Source organism: Zingiber officinale, chromosome 4A (genome assembly GCF_018446385.1).
Source record: "Zingiber officinale cultivar Zhangliang chromosome 4A, Zo_v1.1, whole genome shotgun sequence".
Classification (NCBI taxonomy): domain Eukaryota; kingdom Viridiplantae; phylum Streptophyta; class Magnoliopsida; order Zingiberales; family Zingiberaceae; genus Zingiber; species Zingiber officinale.
The window spans coordinates 161,624,660-161,649,254 of NC_055992.1; the positions used below are offsets into that span (position 1 = coordinate 161,624,660).

The 24,595-nt window shown below is 39.8% G+C and overlaps 4 protein-coding genes and 1 long non-coding RNA gene across 8 annotated transcripts; 2 read left to right on the forward strand and 3 right to left on the reverse strand.

Moving 5' to 3' along the window:
* Nucleotides 1–427: 427 nt before the first annotated feature.
* LOC121972059 lies at nt 428–5,906 on the forward strand. Of its 3 annotated transcripts, XR_006109308.1 has the most exons (6): nt 429–713; nt 810–1,525; nt 4,550–4,984; nt 5,178–5,419; nt 5,511–5,625; nt 5,775–5,906. XR_006109308.1 is itself a non-coding variant. In XM_042523660.1 (4 exons), the coding sequence occupies exons 2-4, from the start codon at nt 1,165–1,167 to the stop codon at nt 5,345–5,347; spliced, it is 966 nt and encodes a 321-aa protein (XP_042379594.1). In that variant the 5' UTR covers nt 428–713; nt 810–1,164; the 3' UTR covers nt 5,348–5,690. The 3 variants fall into 3 exon arrangements, 1 of the variants encoding a protein (XP_042379594.1); XR_006109307.1 differs by lacking the exon at nt 5,775–5,906 and having other exon boundaries at nt 5,511–5,690; XM_042523660.1 differs by lacking the exon at nt 5,775–5,906 and having other exon boundaries at nt 428–713; nt 5,178–5,690.
* LOC121973007 lies at nt 5,881–6,519 on the forward strand. The gene has a single exon (XM_042524606.1). It carries the CDS (start codon nt 5,881–5,883, stop codon nt 6,517–6,519), a length of 639 nt encoding a protein of 212 aa, XP_042380540.1.
* A 1,727-nt stretch (nt 6,520–8,246) lies between these two features.
* LOC121972058 (phosphatidylinositol/phosphatidylcholine transfer protein SFH8-like) lies at nt 8,247–16,650 on the reverse strand. 2 transcript variants are annotated; one of them, XM_042523659.1, is made up of 15 exons: nt 16,406–16,650; nt 16,209–16,331; nt 14,280–14,574; nt 13,380–13,479; nt 12,437–12,703; nt 12,253–12,330; nt 12,064–12,165; nt 11,942–11,991; nt 11,744–11,843; nt 11,567–11,665; nt 11,367–11,483; nt 10,621–10,753; nt 8,933–9,336; nt 8,644–8,718; nt 8,247–8,552 (listed from the first exon to the last, which is right to left on the reverse strand). In XM_042523659.1, the coding sequence occupies exons 2-15, from the start codon at nt 16,240–16,242 to the stop codon at nt 8,532–8,534; spliced, it is 1,875 nt and encodes a 624-aa protein (XP_042379593.1). In that variant the 5' UTR covers nt 16,243–16,331; nt 16,406–16,650; the 3' UTR covers nt 8,247–8,531. The 2 variants fall into 2 exon arrangements, with proteins under 2 accessions (XP_042379593.1, XP_042379592.1); XM_042523658.1 differs by having other exon boundaries at nt 16,209–16,342.
* Nucleotides 16,651–17,861: 1,211 nt separating this feature from the next.
* LOC121972057 (LRR receptor-like serine/threonine-protein kinase GSO1) lies at nt 17,862–21,544 on the reverse strand. The gene is made up of 3 exons (XM_042523657.1): nt 21,359–21,544; nt 19,898–21,235; nt 17,862–19,826 (listed from the first exon to the last, which is right to left on the reverse strand). Exons 2-3 carry the CDS (start codon nt 21,153–21,155, stop codon nt 18,196–18,198), a joined length of 2,889 nt encoding a protein of 962 aa, XP_042379591.1. The 5' UTR covers nt 21,156–21,235; nt 21,359–21,544; the 3' UTR covers nt 17,862–18,195.
* A 1,738-nt stretch (nt 21,545–23,282) lies between these two features.
* On the reverse strand, nt 23,283–24,417 carry LOC121973860. The gene is made up of 2 exons (XR_006109781.1): nt 24,157–24,417; nt 23,283–23,489 (listed from the first exon to the last, which is right to left on the reverse strand). It is a non-coding gene; the product is annotated as an uncharacterized LOC121973860 (long non-coding RNA).
* Nucleotides 24,418–24,595: the final 178 nt, after the last annotated feature.

Here is a 24,595-nt window from a genome sequence, read left to right on the forward strand (position 1 = left end):
CACTGGGAACAGTTGGAAACTTATTGACGCTGAGGACGCTCTGCCGGCGCAGCCGCCGCCGCCACCGCCACCGAGTCACCATAAGTGAAGTGGCCGGAGACGGTGAACGTGATGTCAACAGCCAAGTCGCCGTCGTCGATCGCCTGGCTCGGACGCACTACTCATCGACGTGCTGGTCCCGTTCAACTTCCGGCGCGTTGCTCTTGGCCGGTGCCGTTCACCGCCCGTCGAGAAGCTGGCGATATATATTGCCAAATTTAGAAAACAAAGGAAAAATTCTGCGACAAAGGCGAGAACGTTGACTCAGAATGTGATGTTCAGCAGTCGAAGGGTGTGCTGAAATGATTTTCAAAATTGCAGAGGTATTTATGCCAAAACTAGGTGGGGTTAAGTTAAAATCTATGGAACATATAAGGGCTAACATACAAAGTCTCGTTCCTCGGCAACATTTTGAAATCGCAACTCATTGTGCAAGCATTCTCCGTGTGTTCGTCTTCTTCCTCTAATGAAATTAGGTCACGAGATCAAACTTTCTCCGGCTCTCGCTCCTTATTACCCCCGTTTCCCGTTGCTGAAATTTCAATTTTTGCGCTGATTCGCCGCATCGCTCGAGCTTTCTGTTGTAGATCCCTAATCTACCCCTGTCGTTCTCGCCAATGCCGTCTCTCCTGTCGTTAATCTGATTCAAGTTGGGCAGATGCTAGGAAAGTCAGGTAGAAAGAAACAATAATTTTCCCCCTTTTTTTTAAAAAAATGCTAAGATTTTTTTTTACTATTATTGTTATTTTAGCTAAAAATCTGTGATTTAGGTGTTTCATGTCGGTAAAGTTTCCATCTTGATTCGTTGCTTGTGCTTCTTGATCGACGGTACGCTCGCTCGCTGTGTGGTCGCCGTTGGAGAGGCTTGTGAAGCTGGATTCTCGAAATCCTGCCCCCATCCGGCCGCCGCCGGTGACATCCACCTTGAATCGGCCGCCGTCACCGCGGAACTGGAATAACATCCCTCGGCCCAACATCTCCCCGGCTCTGTACGTTATCCCGGAGTCGACTCCACTTCCATGCTCTCCCTCTTCCTTCTCCCCGGCGTCTCCTTACATCATCAACCACAAGAGACGAGGACCACGCCTCCTCAAGAGTGTGACACAGAGCGATGCTGGTGGAAAGATGCTGCCGCAGCTGGAGCCAAAGGCTGAGTCTGCGGCCCCAAATGGTACCTACGCTAAGATTGGTGACATTAATAGGCAAGAGATTGGCGGGGAACAGAAACCTGGTGCTTCAAGCGGAGGCGAAGTTGAATCAAACTCTAGTGTGGTTGAACTTCATCAAGTGAAGCCTGAAGACGGATTTGTGGATAATAGGCCTGTTAGATCAGATGAATTGGCTAGACCTGGCTCTCTGGATCTTGAAAGAGACAAGGAGATCAATGATTTCTTCGATCCCAACGGCTCAGTTAGCTCATACAGCAACAATGAGCTCGGTAGGAACCCTTCTACTCCTTCAGGGGAGTATTTTGATGCCTTTGAAGGTATGTTTTTTGTACCAGATTATTTTGGTTTCAGATATCTTCTCACAAGCATTCAGCTCTTCTTTCTGGTCTTTTTGTTAGTTCGTGTCAAAATTTTCAGCCTTTGTTATAGATTGAATAATCTTGACTGTAAGTTAGATATCTGACAGTCAGGTTGAAGAATAGTATAAATTCTCTCGTGTACTGTAAATGAGAAAGGTTAATATGTAAATAGAAAAAAGTGAAAAATGGTAGAAAAGGAAAAATGAAATGAAAAAAAGTTATTCCAATGTGATGTTCATTCATTGAAAGGATATGGAGAGGTGGAGAAACATCGTACAAGCTCTCAACAAGAATACAATACAAACAAGAAGTAAATACAAGAATACAAATGGAAAACTTCTTCTTGCTTGATCTCTTGTAGCTTGTAAACACTTCTTGAACCTTGGAAGTGCAGCAACACTTGTCAAGAAGCTTCAAGAACTGGCGACAATGACAGTGATGATTTTAGAGAGAAGGGTTACAAAGAGCTGCGGCGAAAATGCCCTTTATCTGCACACTTTAGGGTTCCCAATCCAATCGATTGCCACGTTGAATTCCCGTTCAAACCTCTGCAACGCTCTTTTCTTCTTCTCTCAATCGATTACTCTGCTTCAACTGATCAATTGAGAAGTCCACTGTTTGTCACGAGTTTCTCCTCCCAATTGATCGGGAAACTCACTTTTCGTTGCGAAGAAACACTCTCAATCGATCACTTGATCGATTGACAGCTTCAATCGATCATCTGATCAATTCAGAAACTCACTGTTCGTTAACAAACTCTCCCAATCAATTACCCAATTGATTGGGGAAGATCTTGATCGATTACCCAATCGATCAAGACACTTTCTGTATTGTTCTTCGTCATCCAATTGATTACCTGATCAATTGACACCCCCAATCTAATCAATTGGTAAGTAATAAAACGTGTAGAGCTCTAAATGAGCTTCGTTTCTCATTCGAGATCATCTCATTCCGATATCCGAGTCAAAAGTTATATCCTTCGAAAGTTTGCTACGTCGGAGCTTCCTCGTTTCATGCCAACTCCCTGTTGGATTTACGATTGTAAAGTGTCCGATCAATCTTTGACCCAATTGGACTTTCTCTTTACCAACTTTCCGTTGGACTTTCGATCATCAAGTACGGTCCTTCTTGACCCACTTGGATATTCCTCTTGCCTAACCTTAGTTAGGACTTTCCTTTGCCAACGTGCGGTCCTCCTTGACCCACTTGGAGTTTCCTTTGCCTAACCATAGTTATGACTTTACCTTTGCCAATGTGCGATCCTCCTTGACCTACTTGGACTTTCCTTTGCCTAATCGTAGTTAGGACTTTTCTTTGCCAATGTGCAGTTCTCTTTGATCCACTTGGACTTTCATTTGCCTAACCGCAGTTAGGACTTCCCTTTGCCAATTTATGATTCTCCTTGACCCACTTAGACTTTTCTTTTCCTAACCCTCGAGTTAGGACTTTCTCTTGCCTAACCTCCGAGTTAAGATTTTGTCTTTGCCTAATCTCAATTTAGGATTTTACCTTTGTCTAACCCTCGAATTAGGATTTTGCTGGTCAAGTATCCGGTTCTCCATGACATACTTGACTTTCCTTTCACATATCGTCAAGTATCCGGTCAACCTTTACCTACTTGACCTCTTTCGGATATTTTCCAAACATATTGTTTAAACATCGAAATTCAAGCTCGAATCCACTCGAACTTAATCAAACTGGTCAATCTTAACCCAGGGACGATTGCACCAGCAATCTCCCAACACTTAGTTCTGTTACTTTTTCAACGTAAACAAATTATTGCAATAGATCATACTGTAAGTAAAAACTTTCTTAAAGTTTTGTTTTCCATTTCCTTTTTCTTTCTTCTGTAAGTAATGTTTTTCAGTGATTTCTTATTTTGTTTGAGATTTAGTGATTAGGGTGTAAATGAATTAAGTCGCTCATGAGCTTTCGAAACTTGATTCGATAAAAGCTCGTTTGAGCTCGTTTTATAAGCCTCGTTAAGATAAACAAACCAAGCTCAAGCTTTATAATATTCGGCTCGTTAGCTCGTAAACATGTTCGTTAGTAAGCTCATGAATCAACTTTTAAATGAAAAAAATAATAGTTTTTTATATTGAATTTATAGATTTTACACTCTACTTATAAAAATATAGATAAATATATTAAATTTATTTATTAGAACAAAATTATAAATTTTAATAAGTATATTATATTTTTTTTAAATATATAATTTAGTTTTTAATAAATATTTAAATTTATAATTTATATTTATTAAGCTCGTTTAGGCTCGATAAAAGCTCGAATAAACTCGTAAGCCATGAATGTATTCGTTAAATAAAGCTCGAGCTCGGCTTGATTATAAACGAATCAAATTCAAACATTCAAGAGTTCGGCTCGACTCGACTCGATTATACCCCTACTAGCGATTTTAACTACAAATAGTGTAATTAGTTCTTTAAGCATTATAATGCATTGATGATGACTTTGAGTATGTTCTATGATTATTAATTGTTCTTTCTCCTCTTTTTCCATTGTATCATTGTTACTGATTGTGTAATTTCACCCTACATCTCGAAGCCTTTCGTTTAATCTTTGTAACATAAGATAAAAGAATACCATTGAAAACTGTTGGAATTTGTTTGGAATCCTGTATATTACTAACATTTTTTTGACAAGGTAATGGAGGATGGAGGTTGTCCAGCTTGTTTGAAAGTGCATCGATAAAAGAATGTACAAAGCATTTTACGAATGAGGGGATTTTTCGTCCTACGAACATAGATTGTTTGAACCGAGTTTATTAAGCAAAACACTAAATTCTCTTTTGACATTGTCAAAGATTCTGACTTGTTAAACCTCTTCAGCTATACTTTGTTGAATGATCTTGTCCAGAAGTTGACTTAATGACCTGAAACACCGAAAATCTTGATCTCAGTTATTATTATTTGTTCTGCACTTGACCACTGCATCAATTTTTATTCATTCTTTTGTATGATACAGAGATATCCAGTGATGGCACTTCACAATCTTCCAGTTGGAAATTTGAAGAGCTGCGCGACTTGAGGCTGAATATATCGATGGAAATAGAGAGATGCAAGCAAGCTGAAGAAGCAACTGAGGCCTTGCAAAACCAATGGCAGATGCTGAGTGATCATCTGTCATCTGTGGGATTGCAGCTTCCTGCTCCTTCAACTTTTCCTGTTGATGATATAGAACAACCTGACATTGATCCTGCAGAGGACTTGTGCCAACAGATTGTGGTTTCTCACTTTGTGGCTGATGCTATAGAAAGGGTTGTTTCTAGTGCTGAGGAAGAGATGGTTATGGAACCTTTGATCGAATCCAAGAACTTTGAGATTGCTAGGTTACAGGACCGGCTCCAGTATTATGAAACTGCAAACAGAGAGATGTCTCAGAGAAACCGAAAAGCTTTGGGTGAGAATGTTAAACTAGATCACTGTCTTTCATCTATTTATTTTCTCATTGATCAAACATATTTTCGAACTTATGATTCTGTCAAGAACAGTCATAGCAATCTATAAAGATGATTCTCACTGATCAACATATACATAAGAACAGAGAGCATATGATATTTGCCGTGTTTGATCATGCGTAACTGCGGTCGCAGAATTGGCACGAGAACAACGCAATATGCGCAAGAGGAGGCAGAGATGGATTTGGTCCTCAATCGGCCTCGCTGCAACTGTCATTATAACTGCTCTGGCATGGTCGTATCATCCTCTTTCAAGGTCTTCTTCTGCAGGCGAAGGCAATGCTACCGAGAGCCATCGAGAATGAAAGTGAAAGAAAATTCTTCCATTTAGTTGTCGCCTATACTTTGATCGATGAAGGAGAGTCTTGGCAGCAATGGTAAAGTTGCTCATCTGGAGGTCACGGGTTTGAGTTACGGAAAAAATCTCTTGCAAAGTAGGCTAAAGCTCGTACAATCTCACATTGACAGGATCTTCGTGCACTGAGCCACTCATTTTTACACTTTGATCGATGTCTAGCAATTGCGGTTTGGATTGGATTTGAAGAATTTGGATCGAGCACAGATGGTTACTAACATACTCATGGTATCTGATTCCTTCCATTTTAAACATTCTCACCAACCAGCTAGAATATGCTGTTGGAATTTATTATGCTGGAAAGATAAATCATCAGTATAATTTTTTTTTAAAATTGCAAAATTTGATCTTAATGTTTTTTTGTGTGGAACATGTAGGCAAAGTGTTTGAGTATTGTCTCTGTTAAAGTCTATGGGTATAAAAAATGAAGGCTTGTCCCAGTTGTGTGGTCATCCCAGTTGCCCACCGAGTGTTCGATATAATATGGACCCGGTGACGGCGGAGAAGGTCGCGGCCAGGCGCCGCCTAGGCCGCCTCCACGCGCTCTTCCGCTGCGTCGAGGCCTGCCTCGCGCTGCTGCTCGTCTTCTGGTCCTCTCTCCGAGGGTATGCCACGGCAAGGCTCGCCGTCGGCCTCTTGGGCCGCTTGCTCACCGGCCACCTATTCATCTTCCTCCTTGGCAACGCGATCGTCCTCACCCTGCTTGCGCTGTCCTGCCGCCATGTGGGAGCCAGAGACGCCAGCGGGGGCGACATGTACGACCAGTTTCTGGCGTGCCAAAGCAGGGCTGCACCATCGCGCCCAACGTCTCTGGCGGCAGAGGTGGAGGAGGTGGCTACTCCCCTGCCGGGGAAGGATAAGAAGGCGAGGCGAGCGTGCCGGATAAGCCGGTCGGTGAAGATTAAGCGCCGGTGGAGTGGTACAGTGGATCTCCGGCGGTCCGGCTCGGACGTCTCCGGCGTGGAGGCGAAACCTGACGTGGACGCCGAGGAATTCCGGCGGATGATAGAATCGTTCATCGAGATGCAGCAGAAGAGGTTCCAGCGAGAGGAATCCATGGCCGGAGTTGCCTCTTCCTTCCTGGAGGAACAACCACACCGGCATACTGTAACTTGCTCCTGAAAACTTACTTCATGCGAGAAAAAGCTTATGTACGTATTTTTGTTTCTTTTTATTAGTGTAAACGAAATGAAAGATGAAGAAGCATCTCGCAGATGGTTGTTGATTTTTTTTTTTCAAAAACTAAAATTTAAATTATAATCAAAATCAAAATTGGAAAATAAATATTTATCCTATTATTCTTCTTTAATAAATTTCGAAATAAAAAAAAATTGAGTATACATTTTCCGCTTTTAAAAAATTTCAATATTAAGAAGAATATGATATAATAAACTGTAGTCAAAGGTAATGCTACGGCGGAGTAGTATATTGGTATTATTTGGTTTAGTTAAAAAAAGTATATTATTATATATTATAATATTAATTAAAAAAAAAAGAGAAAAATTAAGGTTAATCTTAAAAGTGATTATCGAAGAATAGATAAAACTAACAACCTTTTTAAAATTTATTCCACTTCGTAAGAAATGGCTGGAAAGGATTGATGCCTCATTCCATAGTGAAGAACCGGGAATATTTCAGATATTTATCAGTTGCAAAAAAGGGATAAAAAGTCATTAAAAAAAATCTATCAAGAATAGCTTTTTCTAAGGACAAAAGAACTTGGCATCCATCCTCTTCATAATTCATTATCTTTCATTGTTTGTGCCATTTTTTTTTTTGAATATGATACTCTACTTAATCGGCTAGAAGATTCCTAGGATTTTAAGTGGTAGAGTGAATCTATAAAGAAAAGAAAAGAATCTATATCTTCTTGGATATGTAACAAGCCTTGCTAGCTGTTCTTCTACTAAGGTAAGAGGTTTACTTGGCGATATGACTTGATATAATCTATCTTAACTCGGAGACCGCTAAGCCTTTAAGAGACGGGACTCTACCGGCCGGTCCTTAGTCCTTACCCTCAAACCATGCAGCCCTTTTTAAAAACTTGCAGCCATGGTCTATAAAGCAAGGGGATTTTCCAACTCAAAAGTAACTAGTTCGATCAGTTAAAGTTACCTCAAATTGTAAAGAGCATCTAGGCAGGAGAGGATTGCGAGTTGGATCAACCGCAAGTATGTGGAACTATAATTGTGGCAGCCTTCGGCGCAAGAACAAGCAATGAGCCCAGGAGGTTAGAAGTTGAATTTCCGGTGAGGAGGACATTGTTTCTGCAGAATTAAACAAGATTGAGAAAATGGAGGAAAACAGGAAATATTTTCACTCCATGACCGATAAACACACCCATCCCAGCTTTCGATCAGCAGGTCCATTCACTCTCAAATGCATTGCCTTCTTGACTGTATTGAGGATACCTTGAAATATATTAGGAGCTTGTCTTTTCGATCCTTCATCTCTTATCTTCCCTCGTGTACAACAAGGTTAAACACAAGGTAAAATCCTTCCCTTGCTCTCAACCTATGCCACTCCTCTCTTTCTTCTGCTCTCGTACAATAGGTAAAACTACTGCAATGTCTCTATCCCAAATAGAATTTTAAAGAAAATTAATAGCACATTATAATATTATTTTTGTCTAACATCCAAACATTAACTCAGAGCTCTATATACAAGCCTCCATTCCTAAATGATAGAGCAATCCGGTTATCTTGTTGCCAAGTTACCTGACTCCATACTACCAATATTCATATAACCAATCTTAAATAGTTAAATCTAGCATGACTTAGTATTGTCATATTTACCATATTTACTTCGAACGAGATTTAATGTTATCTATCCTAAGTAGCAAGCGACGCTAACAACAAAGTAACTGTTTATTTACGCAGCACATAAGCTCTGCTATAGGTCTAATTCGGCCAAACAATGCAACTTGGCAGGTGATGAAAAGATTTAACGTAAACACTTCAGTTATTTACATTCACCTGCATCTGCTAATTATATTTCCGCCTCGATTGCTGTCATTTGTTGGTAGCCAGTGTGCTTCTCTAACAATGCACAACAAAGTCTTGAGTTCAGTAATTACGCTGCAGTAGCAAGAACAAGATTGATGTGTTTGAAGAAGAGATCAGTACACTCTAACTTCAAAAGCAAAATTTCTTCTTCTGCAGAAAGCATGAAAAAAATAGTTGGGCTAGCTTCTCGCTTGTGAAGCAAAAGAGCAGGACAATAAAACTGGTGGGGGCATTAACTAACCCGTAACTTCGCCTCCTCTTCACGGTCTATATATGCAAGAAGTTCGTCCTGCCTCATGAGTGCTTCATGCAATGCCTGCAATTATCATAGACCAACATTTCAGTTGTGAAAGAGTTGAAGTGTATTAGTAGATATGGATACTGGAATTATTACAGATATGAAAAGGCATATAGGTGGGAAGCCAAATTAAGTTAATAGAAAGATTGTAAGAACCTGGACAGCAAATTGGGAATGAAACCATAAAATTGAAGGAAGAAAATTCAAATAACAAATAGTGGATTAAATGGACCTTCTTGGTGACAATAAGCTCAGCTTCAAGTGCATCCACACGACGGACAGCTGCATTCAGCAACTCATCTTTCTCTGAGGGCATTTCAGAAGGTTTTGCTTGAAGAACATTCACCTTTTCTTCTAACTCTTCTAGCTTCCTTACAAGACAAGAAAGGAGGCGAGCCTCTGTAAATGCAGGAGCAGGTGATGGAGGTCGGAATTCCTCTTTTGGCATAGAATCCATAGAAAACATAGGATAATCTCTATGCGTTTGAGAACATTCATTTTGGAGCCTCTTCAATACATGGTTGGTGGCTGAACAAATTAGTGCAAAGAGATATGTGATGAGGGTCATTACATATCGAGTCATTTGAGCTTTCACTCCTTCAGTGGACGTATGGATCTCAGAGACGGAACTTTGTCCTGCAATAAAAAAAATAAGACAACATCAAAATTCCATGACACCAATTGTAATAGAAAACAATCATATTTTCTATTATTTAGTTTATTTTAATTTTTCTAAAAATTTGTTTGAGAGGATCAAGATTAAATAAAATTTGTGATTCCATGGTGCATTTTAATTAGATGGTAGGGCTGTAAATGGACAAAATGTCTGTGGAGAAACTTGATACTCAAGTAATAAGAGCTTATTTATATTGTCAATATAAAAAGAATAAAATAACCAATTTTGAACACTAATGATATAGGCTTGTTAATGATCATCAACAAAGCTCATGAATAAATTTCCTTGAGGTTCAATTATGATCTTCTTTGATTTTTTATGTTACTATTTGTGTTTTATCGTTTTTTATATATCAAAAATTTTGTAGGTCCAAATTATCTATGACACATTAAAAATGAGAAAATAATATGTATTTTATTTATTTATTAGACCAATTTGTATCTAATTTAGGGGCAACTTTTATGGCTCGATGAGAAGCTCTATAAGCTTTTCAATAACAAATTTAATCAATTTTTTAGGCTTAATATGATAAATAAAGGAGCTTTGGCATAAGTCAAGCTCAGCTCAGCTCAGCTCAGTTCAGCTTGTTTATATGGTACAAAATTGTAAAATATTGAACCAGAAGTTCATATATTCAATATAACAGACCAGGGGAAGAATCCGAAAAACTTTTGGGGTTCTTCAAGCTTGGTGATTGGTTAAATCAATTTATTCTGAAACAGATTGTCAATCACTAGAATCATAAACTTTAAAGTGCATAGTTTAAGCCTTGTTGCAAAAAAGTAGTTTCGGCATGAGCAGTGCTTCAGTGCAGTGGTTGACATACTCCTGATTGATTTTGGATCTGAGATTTGACAACTATTATTCGTGTCAAACCCCTACACATTTATGCATGTTTCAAATAAAAGTACGATAAGCCTCATAAATTAAAACAAAATGCTGTTGCAAGACATAGTTAGATCACATTCCAATTAGATGCTAGCAAAATATAATAGTTGTCTCAGCAGCTAAGTACTACTGGTAATGCAAAGTATGCATGAAAAAGGAAGCAAGAGCTGAGATGATTTTGTTTTTAGGAAAGCAAGATTGTATATATCATCATGAAAACATTTAAATTCCATTTGAATGAAATCATTTTTATAATCGCCCAGCAATGTTCATTATGTGGAGTAGCTACATGGATTTCTTTAACAAGTTATTATTAAAATTGGAAATTAAATTATTTCTGGTAGAAACATGATTACCTTTAGGTCCATCTAGCCTTCTGCTACAAATTTGTTTCTTAGGTCCACCAATTACAACCTTGTCTACCATGGGAACATATTCATCATACCCTTGAAAGACGGAAGAGGAACTAGTTGCCTTCATCAGTTTGGCCTGCGTCAAATAAAAAGAGAAAGATATTGATGTTAGTAACTTCTATCAGATTATGAAGTGGCAAACGGTAGAGAGACTTTTTGTACAAAACTATAATGAAAAATATGAAAATCCTCTATTCCAACTGAGAAAATTTCGCCGGAAAATAAACAGATATTTTCTACAATAATCTCAGCAACAGTAGGCACAATTTGCATAGTAATTTAAGTTGCTCTTCTTTACTTAGTTGGAGGAATTGGAGGGAAAATGGGAGTAAGTGCCCAATTACGGTTCTGCACATGAAGATATTATCAATAATGTGCATCTTTGTGTGGTTTCCTGTTTCCCTTCTCCTCCCATCTTCCCTCCTATTCATCCAGTAAATAAGTCAACTTCACGAGAAGAATAAGACCCAAAGATTCACAACTAAATGAACATTATAGAACGAAGTTCTCCCTGTACAAGAAAAAAGCCCAAGTTATGCAGTTATGTGGAGTGAACAAAACGAAGATCACAAGTAATGAATAAAAGCTACAACAAATTCATTTAAAATTTAGAAAATTTGATCCTGTTTGAGCAGCAAGGAAAGAAAACCAATCAGATAGTCGTGCTACAGTTGAAAGGTACAGATTACCTCTTCATGTACTGGGGTCAGACGAGGATTTGGTAAATATGCTCTTGATGCTTTAGGAGAGGTGACGTCTTCAGCCTCTGAACCAGATTCAGCAGTGGATGTATCACTGCCCTTTATCTATTTCAGCAAAAACAGAATTATAGTTCAACATTTTATAGATTGAACTTCAGTTGGGACTAGAAAGAAATGAGAAGACTCACTGTTGGATATGGTGGCTTAGCATAAGCAATAATCTTTCCTTCACCATTGGAAACAGCAACAATTTGCCTGGCACAGTTGGCTTCACCACTAAGGACCATCTGCATAAAAACAAAAACCAATTGACAAAACATTATAAAGAAAAAAACAAAGTCAACAAATGAGATTTGGATAGAAACCTTCAGTATATTGGGGTCCTTCCAAGGACCTTTTTCAGATTTTAGGCACCCTCCTTGCTCTGGACAAGTACAAGAACCACCAAGGAACTCTGGCAGCTCACTGGAGATTGATCAGATATAATCAAAAGATTAATGTCAAAGCATCCGTCACATTAATGGTGAAAATTTTCTGTAAAAAATAATAGGCAAAGCACACACCTTGGCTCAATTATCTCCAACAGCTTATTCTGGTACTTTGTCCCAAGAACCTGGTGGAAATTTGATAAATAATCTCAACATGCATATGCTCTAAGTCTCATCAGTGTTGGCATGAAACTTACATGAATTTTTGAAGTAGTCTTGGGGTCCAGAAATGATTTTATGGTGTTCCATAGCAACCTAAATCCAGGGCCAGCATTGACAATAAACATCCGGTGCAAGGTCTACAGACATTGTTTTTACCACTACTCAGACCAATATTCTAACACAAATAAAAAATTCATCGGCTGAAACAAGATGCTTCTGTATACCTCAGGGTAGTTGTCATTGTCAATCTTCTGTAGTCTCTGAATTAGTTCTCTAGCAGTTTTGCTGAAGTTCTTTAAGCCCTATAAATCAGGTAATAATAGAAAGTAATGAATTAGTCCAGTGTATGTTCTATACAAAGAAAATGGATAATTTGAACATGCTGAAGAGTCTGGGATGATAACATACCACTCCATGAACATCAAGAATAGTTGTACTTGAATCAATATGCTTTTTTGCAGCAAGTGAACAAGCTGGGAATTTAATTAAAAAGCTCCTTTCAAACTCCTTCACATGGTATCTTACATATCGGTCCATTGTGGTCACCTGCATTAGTTTGTTAGGATCAACTTTCCCCAGCCTTTCAATATAAACTGGTCTTCCCTCCTTGTCCACTCCATGATAACCATGAGGATAATACTTCAGAACTTCACTTAATTCAGAATACTCAAAATCCTGATGAAAATAAAACTCTGTTAGATATCTGGATTATGAACTAAATCCAAATTGAGCAAAAGATGAGCTGACAATGTTCAGGATAAGAGGGAAATTGAGAAAATCCAATATCAACCTATGCTAGAAACCTAATAGCCTACTAACAATCATGCCTCACCCAGACATGAACTTCAACAATACTAGCCTTTACTTGAGATCTGACAACTTGGCGATGACTACACTTCACGTGAATGAAAGCACCACCACTACAATTCTTTGCTCAGACTCAGCCGCCTGGATACTCAATCAACTATTTTTTAACGTTTTACAGATTTGAAATTGATGAGGTCATTGGTCATGTCATCATTAACACATTAAGTTTTATTTCACCAAACTCAAAGCATTGTGTTTCCATTTCATTATTGTATGTCTAATCAATATTTTTGCCCATGAGAGTTCCTCTAGTTTATATAACAAGATGAACATACATAGTATATCTGTTACATCTTAAAGGAGAGGTTCTTAAGAGATATTAGATTAACAGACTATAGATTATTTAGTCCCATACTAGTAATTATAGCTCTAGTGTTTTACATTGAATCTAAAGCAATGACAATAATTACAAGAGACTTACTTAAGAAAACAAATTACATGTCAGTTCTCAGAAAAGTTGAACTAGCAAATTGAATAATCCTACCTCTACAACCGTGTCTGCACCAAATTCTTTTCTCCACTGAAGCATTTCCGCCCACATGTGCTTTGCCTTCTCAATATCAAATTTCCTTGCTTTAAGAAATCTTAAAAGATAAACAGGTTTTAAAATATTAGAGATGACAAATAGTGATCTACTGATAAGAAATATAACTAGTCACAAGGAATGAAGCACTCCAGAAGCAAGTATTTGGAGAAGACACTAGAAATTTTAACTTTAGATAGCTCAGCACAAACAATCATACCAAGGATGACAGTATAAAATAAAAAACCTGTAATGCTAAAAATCAAAGCATGCCTATGAGTGTTACATTAGGAACCCCAGCACAAAAAACTAAGTTATAATATGGAAAAGCAAGTGAAGTGTTTATATTTCATGGAAATAAAGCAAATACATTTTGCTGAATTAATTCAACTAAGGATGTGTTTCCTATGAGGGAAGAAAAACTTAGAAGGAAATAAGGTCACAGAGATTTTCTGGAAACACTCTGTATTGTTTCCGTTAGACCACTCATAACAATGAAGATCAAATCTGAAATTCAAAATTACTTTTTTTCTTTTCAAATTTATTTTTGATTAATTTTTTAAATGCTTTTAACAAATAATTTTTTTAAAAAAAATTGATTCTTTGCAAGAAGAAAACAGTCAAATATTTCACTTCGCAGCACTTAGGAAAATATTTTTCACTGCCATTTTTCTCCTTGGCTATTTCCTTCCTTTGTAGGAAAGGTGCAAAAAAGGTATTTCATTGATACAATAAAATTGTGAATCTAGCTAATCAAAATAGTTGTCTGCCATAATGGAAAATTTTAAAAAGAATGGATATTAGCAAAAGAATTTTACAGATATAAAATGCCAAAAACATTGATAATGTCTAATAATTTACCTCAACATCATATGATAGTCATCATGCTTGGCAGGCAACAATTCGTCTAAAATTAAAGATTGACGGAAAGTATCAACAGCCTCTAGCTCTTCAATATTGCGTATATCCTCAATAGAAACAACTCTGTTTGTCTTCTTCCTCCTATTCTTTTTCTTCAATGAGTGTTTAAACCTACTAGATGCATCCAAAGCCTTTTTCTTCAAGGATCCAATTTTTGTCCTTCTTTCATCTTCTGAATTTTCAAAATCTGATTTTCGTTCCTTTCGTTCGTCATGACTGGAGAAACCCTCAAAACCTACCACAAACCAAGGAAGTCATATGTCAAAAGGGGAAAATTCAGTTGATAAAAGTAAAGGTTTGGTGACAAAAGATGAAAATAATATAACATCTAGCAATTTCTATGGCAATGAAAATTTACACAGAAAATTGTGAAACAATATATGCTTATCTACATCTTATAAACAATAAATTGGAATTCAATGTAATAAATGTAGAATGATTGAAGCAATAAAACAAAACAAAACAAAAACATGGGTAAAGCTCCACGTGCAATTGAGGAGAAAAAATTACTGTGACAACCCAATCTAACTAAAACTGGGGGTTTAACACATTGTCAACCACTGGCCCTAAATGTTTAAGCAAAAATTTGCAGCAGAAAAACTAATGTAGGTCCAGTACCTTGTAAACTGATAACTAAACACATGGAATTGAAGACTCCTTCAACTAGCTCATATTAACAAATCACAATCCAACTTGCCATCCTACAGATCTTATAGGCATGAAATCATGAACCACTTGTAGAAAATAGTTAAGCTGAAATTGATGCTAACAGACAAGTCTAAGCCATTTAAACCCTCTTCTCTGGATTAGTCAAAGTACATGACATACGATGTGGAACAAATTGAGTCCAACGCCAGAGGGTATGCATCCTCATTATAGCAGCAACTCAGCTCAAAATTGTTCCAAGTTCACAGAATGAGAAGACCACTTAAATCTCCATAGCCTTGCATGTTCATATTTTTGCTCAGCATAATATGATTTGTTGTGATATACTGACGTGACCAAATCAAACAAGAAAGCTGAACCATTAACTAGGCTAAAATGCTTTAATAAAATGCATGTAGGCTTCATGGAACCTAAGACCTCATCTCTACTTCAGATAAAAAATATGCTAAAAGTAAATGGAACAGGATAATCAACATTATTGAACATCAAATCTCCATCAATGTGTCACTGTGTGCCCCTTGAATGAAAAGGAATTAGAAACTGACAGGATCTTCTAGTCTCGTGTGATTGTCATGTGCCCCTTACGCAAAGGGAAAAGAAAAGGACATATAACTGTGGTAGAATGTGTGATATTTACAAACAAATATGTTGGCTATTAGAAAACAACATCATAAATTGTTAATGTAGGAAATTTAAATGATAATATTGATGTCTGAGTTTACTAGAAAAAATAAAATAAAATAAATATCATTAGAGAGCAATTAAATGAAGCTTTAATATATAAAAATATGAAAGAATATAAGTTCACATGATATGGAGATGTTCAAAGGCAACACATATCAGCAATTTATTCCTCGCTATAGACCTGTAGATAAGCAAGAATCCAAACAGTTTCAAAATGCCAAGACTACAGCAGAAGCAAAGAATATTTTTGGAGAACATCAAATCAATCAATCATAGTTCCTCCACATTCAGCACGAGATCACATATTTGAGAACTTGGATAACATTGATGCATCAATCTGAGTGGCGAAGGGCAAAGAATTTGAAACTAAATCAAACAGATCCCAACTTTCTGTGCTTAAAATTTGCCCAGAAATTTAGCAGGCCGGATTGTTCTAACATCCCAAATTAAGAATAAAAAACTATCCGCATTTTACAGCCATCGTGTGATCTGACCGACAAGGAGAAGAGAACAACTCACAAGGCCTAGCGAAGCGATCCAGCGGCCCCGACATATTCTTCACAAAGCAAACGAAGCAGGTCTGGCGGAGGAAGCCACAAAGAAATAAAAGATGAGTAATAAGCTTCAATGGAGCAGTCCCCCCTGCAAGAAAACTGCATTCGGTTTAGAACCCTAGGGAAAACCTTAAAACGTTCGGATCTCGCGGAAACCCCAACCAGAATCAGATCGAAGTGCCTGGAAATGATCGGGATGGCACGTGGAGACGGATCCGGCCCGATGCCGCCACGGGTGGCGACCGATTCACGCGCGATAGAGGTTGACCGAAGGGAAAGAGAACGATAAGCGTTCGTGAGAAGCGCCGACGGCAAAAATGGTCGAGGGCTCGCGAGGGCAAAAAAGGGGCGGAGGAAGGGAAGACAAGGGAGAGTAAAGCGACAAGAGAGGACCGACGCTCACCGAAATCCTCGGCGTTGAAATCGGGAGGCAATTCGGATTGAGAGCCGAAGCGACCGACAGCTGGCAGTCGTCCAGCGTGTGGGCCCGGAGAGGGAGGTGGCGCCGCGTACCTATGGGCCCCGCAGGTTGGCAGGCGAAAAACATTCTATTTCACCCCTAACCTTTCGTCATTCTTTGAAACACCCTCTAGGCCTCTAGATCTTGATATCACTTATTGTTAATAGGAGTGACGTTTGGTTTAGGGTAATAGGAGTGGGGAATGGGAATGAGAATGATTGATTCTCATTGTTAATGTTTGGATTATAGGAATAGGAATACAAATAAGGGAATGAATCCTTGAAATTGGGTAATAACTCATTCCCATGTACCTCCCCTTCAATGAGCCATTACCTTATTTTCATCAATCAAAATATTCCCTTATTCCAAAAATACCCTTGACTTAAAACTAAAATTTTCTCCATTAATATCAAATATCAAAATATATTTATTTATTTTTTCTTTCATATCACTTATCTCTCCTTATTCTCTCTCATTATATTTTCTCTCTCATCGTAGTTTCTCTCTCATCATTTTATCACACACTTTCTCTCTCCTTAATCTCTCCTATCACACTCTCTTTCCTCTTTTTTTCTCATTACACTTTCTCTCTCATCATACTTTCTCTCTCTTCAATCTCTTCTATTGCACTCTCTTCCTTCTTTTTTTCCTCATCACATTTTCTTTCTCATCATACTTTCTCTCTCCTCAATCTCTCTTATCACACTTACTCCTTTTTTCCTCAACACACTTTCTCTCTCATCATACTTTCTCTCTCCTCAATCTCTCCCATCATATTCACTATTCTCTTTTTCTCTCACCATACTTTCTCTCTCCTCAATCTCTCTCATGACACTCTCTCCTCATTTTTTCTCACTATATTTTCTCTCTCTTCATCCTCTCCTATCATACTTTCTCTCACATCATATTTTCTCTCATCATGCTCTCTCCAATCACACTTTCTTTTTTCATTTTCTCCCATCACACTTTCTCTCTCTTCATTCTTTCTTATCACACTTTCTCTCATAATACTTTCTCTCTCATCATTCTCTTTCATCATATTTTTCTCTCACATTCATCTTTCTCTCACATCTAATTTTTTCTCTTATTTTCCTTTAAGGGTAAAAACGGAAACTTTGATTTATTCCGATAGAAGATATACAACTAACCAAACATTGCTTTTAAGAGTGATATCCATGCTCATACTCATTCCCATTCCACAATATAATGATTCCCATTCCGATTCCTATTCCTAGGAAAGAATCAAACGCCCCCTCAAAGCTTCTATGAGAGTCTATAGAATATTTACAAAAAGATTGAGGGGACAAATAGAAATGCTTTACGCATTATATTATACATTTAATTCTTGTTTTTTCTCCAGAAACTTGTCGAATATGAAGAAGAAGATTCAAGCAGATGATCTGAAATTCCAAATAATGATCAGGAAAATTGACAAGAAATTGAAGTAACAGCAATCTTTAGATTCTCGCTCTAACTTTTGAATCCTTTCGACTCAATTCCCTCCATCCTTGTCGACAGTGCAAGTCTCAGAAGCAGAGCTTTGCTTCTCCGAAGAGCCGACGGTTTTCATGGCCTCAACCTTCCAGTACTTGCCATTGGCTCCGCCTTGCACACCTTCCTTCTCCCCGAAGCCCTCCTCGCCAGCGTCGGAGTCGGAATTCGACACCGAGACCTCCATCCACTTGCTCCACACCTTCACCAGCATGCACAGCAAAACCATGCAAACCACCGCCGACGTGGAAACGATCGCCACCACGATCCCCGCCACCGCCGCATTCGACAGCCGAGCCATCTTTCCGTCCATCGGCTTCGCGCAGGAACTCAGCGGCGCGTCGCAGAGATGGGTCCCAGCGAAGGAGCTTGCCGGGAAAACGGAGAGTTTTTCGGGAATCTCGCCGGAGAGAGGGTTTTCCGATAGGTCGAGACGGTGGAGACTGGTGAGTTGCTGCAGGGACGCTGGAATTTGACCGTTGAGTTGGTTGAAGGAGAGGTTGAGCCTCTCTAGTTTGGTGAGCTTCCCCAATGACCACGGAATGCCTCCTGAGAGCTGATTCTTGCTCAAATCCAGCATTACTTGGAGCTCCACTAGCTCCCCAATATCCGGCGGTATCCCTCCGGTGAAGTAGTTCTCCGACAACCTCAGCTCGTAGAGCTTCTGCCAGTGCTTGACCGCTGCGGCAGGGATTGAACCGGTGAGGTTGTTGAGCTGCAAGTTGATGACGTTCAAGGAAGTGAGCTGGCCGAGCTCCGCCGGAATACTCCCGGAGAGAGAGTTGTCTTGCAGACAGAGCTTGAGCAGCGATGAGCAGTTACCGAGCTCCGGCGGTATGCCGCCGGTTAGCTGGTTAGATGAGAGGTCGAGCTCTCCGAGTGCGTTAAGCGTTCCAAGCCATGCAGGAACTTCACTGGAGAACCCGTTTCCGGCCAGTAGCAGATGCTTCAGCCTCGAGCAATTTGAAATTTCTATAGGGATGTTACCTTCAAAATTATTGAAAGATAGATCGAGCAAGTCGAGCCACCTGAGCTGGCCGATCTCATTTGGAATCCCCCCCGTCAACAGATTCTGGCCCAATCGGAGCCGGGTCATGTTTCTCGACCCACCAATCGCCGAAGGAACCTCCCCGGAGAAACAATTATCAGTCAAGTCGAGTTTCACAATCGAATTTGAGCCCAACAATGGCGAGATCGATCCATTGAACTTGTTATGCGACAAGTTGACGAAGGAAAGATTCTTAAGCGAGGACAGCGACTCCGGAAGAGGGCCACGGAGCGAGTTGTTGTACAACGTGACGAGGCTCAGCTCGGCGAGGAGTCCGAAGCTGGACGGGAGTTCGCCGGAGAGCCGATTGTCTGCCAGAGCCAGTGCTTGAAGCCTGGCGCAGTAGCCCAAACTCGGAGGAATCCGTCCAGTAAGACCATTCTGCCTCAACTGTAGCAACTCCAAGTTCTTCAGATTCCCGATCATCTCAGGAATCGAGCCACTCAAGTTATTCCCGAAGAAATCCAACTCCTCCAAGCCGGTGCAATTGGCGATCTCATCCGGAATCCCCCCGCTCATCTGGTTCTCATACAAGTAGAGCAGCTGCAGCCTCTGCAACTTGCCAATCTCCACTGGGATTCTTCCTGTGAGCAGAGCTCAATCAATAGCCTACTTATTATACGATTAACATAGCACAAATCTCCACTATCGATACCTGTGATGCCATTGTGGAAGAGCGACACCATCTGGAGGTTGCTCAGGTTCCCTATCTGAGGAGGCAACCCCCCCGTCAAGCTGTTGTTGTGGAGCACAAGGTTCTCGAGGTTCACCAGGCTATCGATTTCCGATGGAATGGTGCCGGTGAGTGTGTTGTTGGAGAGGTCGAGCGAGCGGAGCGAGCCGCAGCTCAGTAGGCCTTCGACAGTTCCCGTAAGAGAGTTTCCGGCGACGAAAAGGTTCTGCAAGCTGGATGACTCAGTGCAGAGGCCACTCGAGATGCTTCCTTCGAAATGGTTGTTGGAGAGGACTAAGTAAGTGAGGTTCTTGAGGTGCATTGTGGAGATTGCATTGATGGTGCCCGAAAGGTTGTTGCTCGACAAGTCGAGGACTCGAAGCTCTGTCAGTTGGTTGAGAACAGGAGGCAACGTGCCGGTGAGCTTGTTGCCTAGCAAATTGAGGTAATTCAGACTTGTGAGCTTGCCGAGCTCCGGCGGGATGGATCCAGAGATGTGGTTGTTTGCCAGATTCAGTGTTCGCAACTCCGCGAGATCTCGTACCGACGAGGGGATCTCTCCTTGCAGCATGTTGTCAGCCATGGACACCACTCGGAGTGCATTGCAGCCACTGAATAGCTCTTCAGGTACCGTGCCACCGAGCCTGTTCTTCTCCATGTTCAGTATCTTGAGCTTGTTCAGGTTGTTGAATTCTGGGGGAATTCCGCCGGATAACTGACAGTAAGCAAGGCCCAGCACTTCGAGCTCAATGCAGTTGCGGAGCTGTGAAGGGATCGCCCCCGAGAACGAGTTGTCGCCGATACGAAGAACCTTGAGGCTCTTCAGCAGGCCTAACTCAGGGGGGATGTGCCCAGAGAGGGAGTTGGAGTAGAGGAGCAACTGCTTGAGGTTCTTGAGCATGCCGATCTCCGAGGGGATCGAACCGGAGAGGGAATTCGACGATAAGTCAAGCGTCTCGAGGGATCGGAGCCCCCCGATATTGGAAGACAATGAGCCTGAAAGCCCACAGCCTGACAAATTCAATGCAAGAACATGGTTCTTGCTTTCTGAACATGTGACCCCCCTCCAGCCACACGGATCGAAACCTGGAGACCAGCCGGATAGAACTCCCCGGGGATCAACGAAATCCGGCCTGACATCGAGGAGATGAGCATAATTCACTGCGGACTCGGCGAGTGCTGCCAAGCTCCAGAGAGCACAAAAGGCGAGCAACATGGAGGACCTCTCCATGGTTGCCATTCTTCCCAACCTTGCATCAACAATGTGTGCCAAAAGGATGAACTCTTCAAGTAGCGAGTTGGATCAGCAGTAGCATCAAACTGACAAAAAAGTTTGATTATGACAAGGTTTTGATGGTGATTAAGTGAAAAAACTAAACATAAACAAATAGCCAGAGAAGAATCTGATTGTATTTGTAACTGAAATAGATGAAAAAGGCTTACTGATCTCCAATGGCTGAATGTTCTGTGTCTGCTTCTCGAGGATGATCATTTGCCTTTTGAAAAACACAGCCTCACTTTACTGTCTCCAGGGGCAATGATTTGAGGGCAATGCTAGAGAAATCGATATAAATAGCAGTTTGTCAGATGGTGGTGCGTGTGCCGGATTTATATAGATGACTCAGGGAAAGGCAGAGTTGACCGTGATGGATAAGGATATCTAATACAATTAGATTTTGAAGAGGAGAAGACTATAGGAGAGGGGAAATTATGATGGTGTTATCTATTATTGTAATAAGGGAGAGATTTTTTCATGAGTCGGATGGTGTTATCTATTATTGTAATTGACCAATTTTCGACTATGATTCCCATTTTGCAATGGAGCCAGGAGCCAAAAGCCAAAAACACATGTTTCTGAAATTTCTCCCAACCTAAACCCACCTAATTCAATGGTCACCCACTAAAGTGGGTCAACCTTTTTGAAAGGTCACCATGTTCGCCACTATCAAACCTTCTGTCTTCATCCCAAAAGTGTGCAATGTAGAAGATCCGGTGCCCAAATAAACCAAACAAGTAGATAAAATCTCTCTGTCTCCCTCCCTCTCTCTGGCCTTCTTCTCGCATTGTATCGAATCCTTTTTCACTCCATGTCGGCGTCACGTGGCATAGTCAAGTCAAAAAACAAACAAAGTCACGTCAAGTCAAATCAATTTTAAATCCAATCAAATCGAGCTTGAGTTAAATCAAACTGAACTCAGATCAGATCGAGCTCCGGTCAAGTCACATCCTGCTAAAAGACATCGAGTCAAGTTCATTTGAATCGCATCTGAGTTTTATCCGCCCCAATTTAAAACTTTGATTCGACGTGACAATTATTGAAACGTCAATCACGAACTGTCTCTCCATAGAGAGGGAAGATGTGTGTTCGTTGGAACTAAGATTATTCTTTCACTTCTATTCATAGAGAATTGTTTGTAGCAAGCAATTTATATTATTTTATTTCCTTCTTACTATTCATTTTTGCCTTTCATTTTTTTCTAATATTTTCTTCAAGATTTGATTTTAACTAGGGGTCTTACCAGTCTTAACGCCCTTCTAACAACTTCTTTGAGTCTTTTGAAAACTCTGTCAGAAAATCTCTGGTACTCGGCATTTGAAAGACTGACATACTGAGAATTCAACTCAATAACAACGGACTTGATTGAAGTTCGACCTAAAGAAAGCCGTCAACTTGTCAAAAACAGCCGTGATAGAGACAAACCTGACTTGTATCTAATTGGTCGAAAATATTCATCTATGTTAGTCATTTAATCTCTTGATATTGGACCGGATCAAGGGGTATGTCTTCTTTCTTAGGGTGGAAGCCTTACAGGCAAGCGTATGGTCATAGTCTTGTTAGTTTTCGATTTGGTTTTATTCAATCGAACCGGTTCAAGCGTCAAGTTGATCACAAATCCTCCAATGCTTGAAGCAAATTGCAGTGTATCCTGTGCGACGATAGATCCTCCGTTGCTTGAACTGGATCGGTGGACCTAGGTTCGCGGTTGAATCGGTTTGAATCGATTGGGTTGACTCCATAGTTTTTGAAGCACACTGAACCAGGATGAGAAAAAGGCTGAAGACACATTCACTTTTGAGAGATCTAATTCGCAACTAAATACAGATCGGATTATAACTATGTTTCAATCATAATTATAAGTAGTTCATCTTCTAATCTATTTTTTTTTTTATGGACTAGAAGATCTAGTCATTACTTTTAAGAGCAGTGTCGTACCTGAGATTTTGATAGTCTGAGTCGAGCTTTAAAAAAAATGGCCCCTCTTTACAATATCTTACTACTATTTTAGCTTAAAAATTCATCCACAGCTCAAAATATGAAAGCCAAAAGTCTTGCCTTATTTCACTACCAAAATCAATAAACCCATAATCCAAATCTCTAAAAGGATAAATAATATCAATGTCATAGGCTACAAATTATGTAACACTATAAATTACTATGTGCATCTCTTGCCTCGAACAGTAAACATTTTGAAGCAAGTTCCACTAGCTTTGAAGCATCCTCATTAGCATATTGCCCATCCAGGGATGAACCCATTATCATCAATATGCTCTTTCCTCTTATCAAATTTAGTGTCTGACAAGAGCCAACAAAAATTTAGTTTAGTCATAATCAAATAGTATACTAGTAAACAGTAAATTATCAGACAATCAAATAAATCAGAAAAACAATTTGAGATTTATTTATAAATATAAGCATTAAGAAATACAAATAAATTTAAACTAATTGCATGTCCACAAAGAGCTACTGAGCTACAAAGATAAAATAGACCATTTTCATTGAGGAAAATTAGATAAGACATTAGTAAACATATAAATATAAGAATGTAAAATGGAATGCACCGATAAAAATTCAATGGTAAGATAGATTTAAGCTTAAAAGAATAATACAAAATAATATTTACAATGATCTATCATAAGCATATCTAATTAGGAGTAAAGATTTCAAATGCAACAAACTAACAAATTTAATGACGCAAACTAATTGAATCGAATTGGATAGAGTTAATAGGAATTAAGCAAGAGTAGTAGCATAGCAGAAGAGAACAAGAATAATTAGCCTTCCTTAATTGTTTGTCTCCCTCTCACGATCTCACCTTTTCCTTGATTTTGTAACCGCACAAAACATTAAACACACAATGCTTCAAAAGCAAGAGAACTAACGCCGCAAACAATAGTAGCGAGCCAGCAAAGTTTATCGAAAACAAAAACTGGATAGATCGAACAAAATTACATAAATTTACCAAAATAAAAGATGGATCGAAGAGGTTGCTATTGTCGGCCGTGTAGGAGACGAGCACCCTTGAAGAGTAGGAGCTTAGTACTGACGACGAGGGAGGGCTGGAAGCGGAGAACGATCCCCATCACCCCACGCTTGAGGCGACAGTGCAGAAGAAGTGGAAGGGGAGAAGGAGGTTGGCGGAGGAGAAGACTGAAGAGGGGAAGGGAAGGGTGGGCCCGGGGATGACGGAAAGGGTGAAGTCCGTGGAGGGCACGGCGGAGCCCTCAAGGCTAGCATCCGATCCGACAAAAAGTATCTCGACGAGTTGTTCACGACAAAATTAAGGTAGAATCAGAATTTTGGGCCCCTCTCAAAAATGGGCCTGAGGCGAGCGCCTCCTAGGCCTCATCTCAGGTCCGGGCCTGTTTAAGAGCATATGGTCCATAAAAAAGTGTACCAGA

Bases quoted from the DNA above. Each gene is read 5' to 3' on its own strand.
- LOC121972059 (XM_042523660.1), top strand. From the start codon at position 1,165: ATGCTGCCGCAGCTGGAGCCAAAGGCTGAGTCTGCGGCCCCAAATGGT. The intron at 1,526-4,549 runs GTATGTTTTTTG...TGTATGATACAG, and splicing joins GTATTTTGATGCCTTTGAAG to AGATATCCAGTGATGGCACT. The intron at 4,985-5,177 runs GTGAGAATGTTA...CTGCGGTCGCAG, and splicing joins GAGAAACCGAAAAGCTTTGG to AATTGGCACGAGAACAACGC.
- LOC121973007 (XM_042524606.1), top strand. From the start codon at position 5,881: ATGGACCCGGTGACGGCGGAGAAGGTCGCGGCCAGGCGCCGCCTAGGC.
- LOC121972058 (XM_042523659.1), bottom strand. From the start codon at position 16,242: ATGTCGGGGCCGCTGGATCGCTTCGCTAGGCCTT. The intron at 13,480-14,279 runs GTAAATTATTAG...TTATCTTTTAAG, and splicing joins GACTATCATATGATGTTGAG to ATTTCTTAAAGCAAGGAAAT. The intron at 11,666-11,743 runs GTTTCTATCCAA...GTTTTTATGCAG, and splicing joins AGGACCCCAATATACTGAAG to ATGGTCCTTAGTGGTGAAGC.
- LOC121972057 (XM_042523657.1), bottom strand. From the start codon at position 21,155: ATGGCAACCATGGAGAGGTCCTCCATGTTGCTCGCCTTTTGTGCTCTC. The intron at 19,827-19,897 runs GTATCGATAGTG...CTCTGCTCACAG, and splicing joins CTTCCACAATGGCATCACAG to GAAGAATCCCAGTGGAGATT.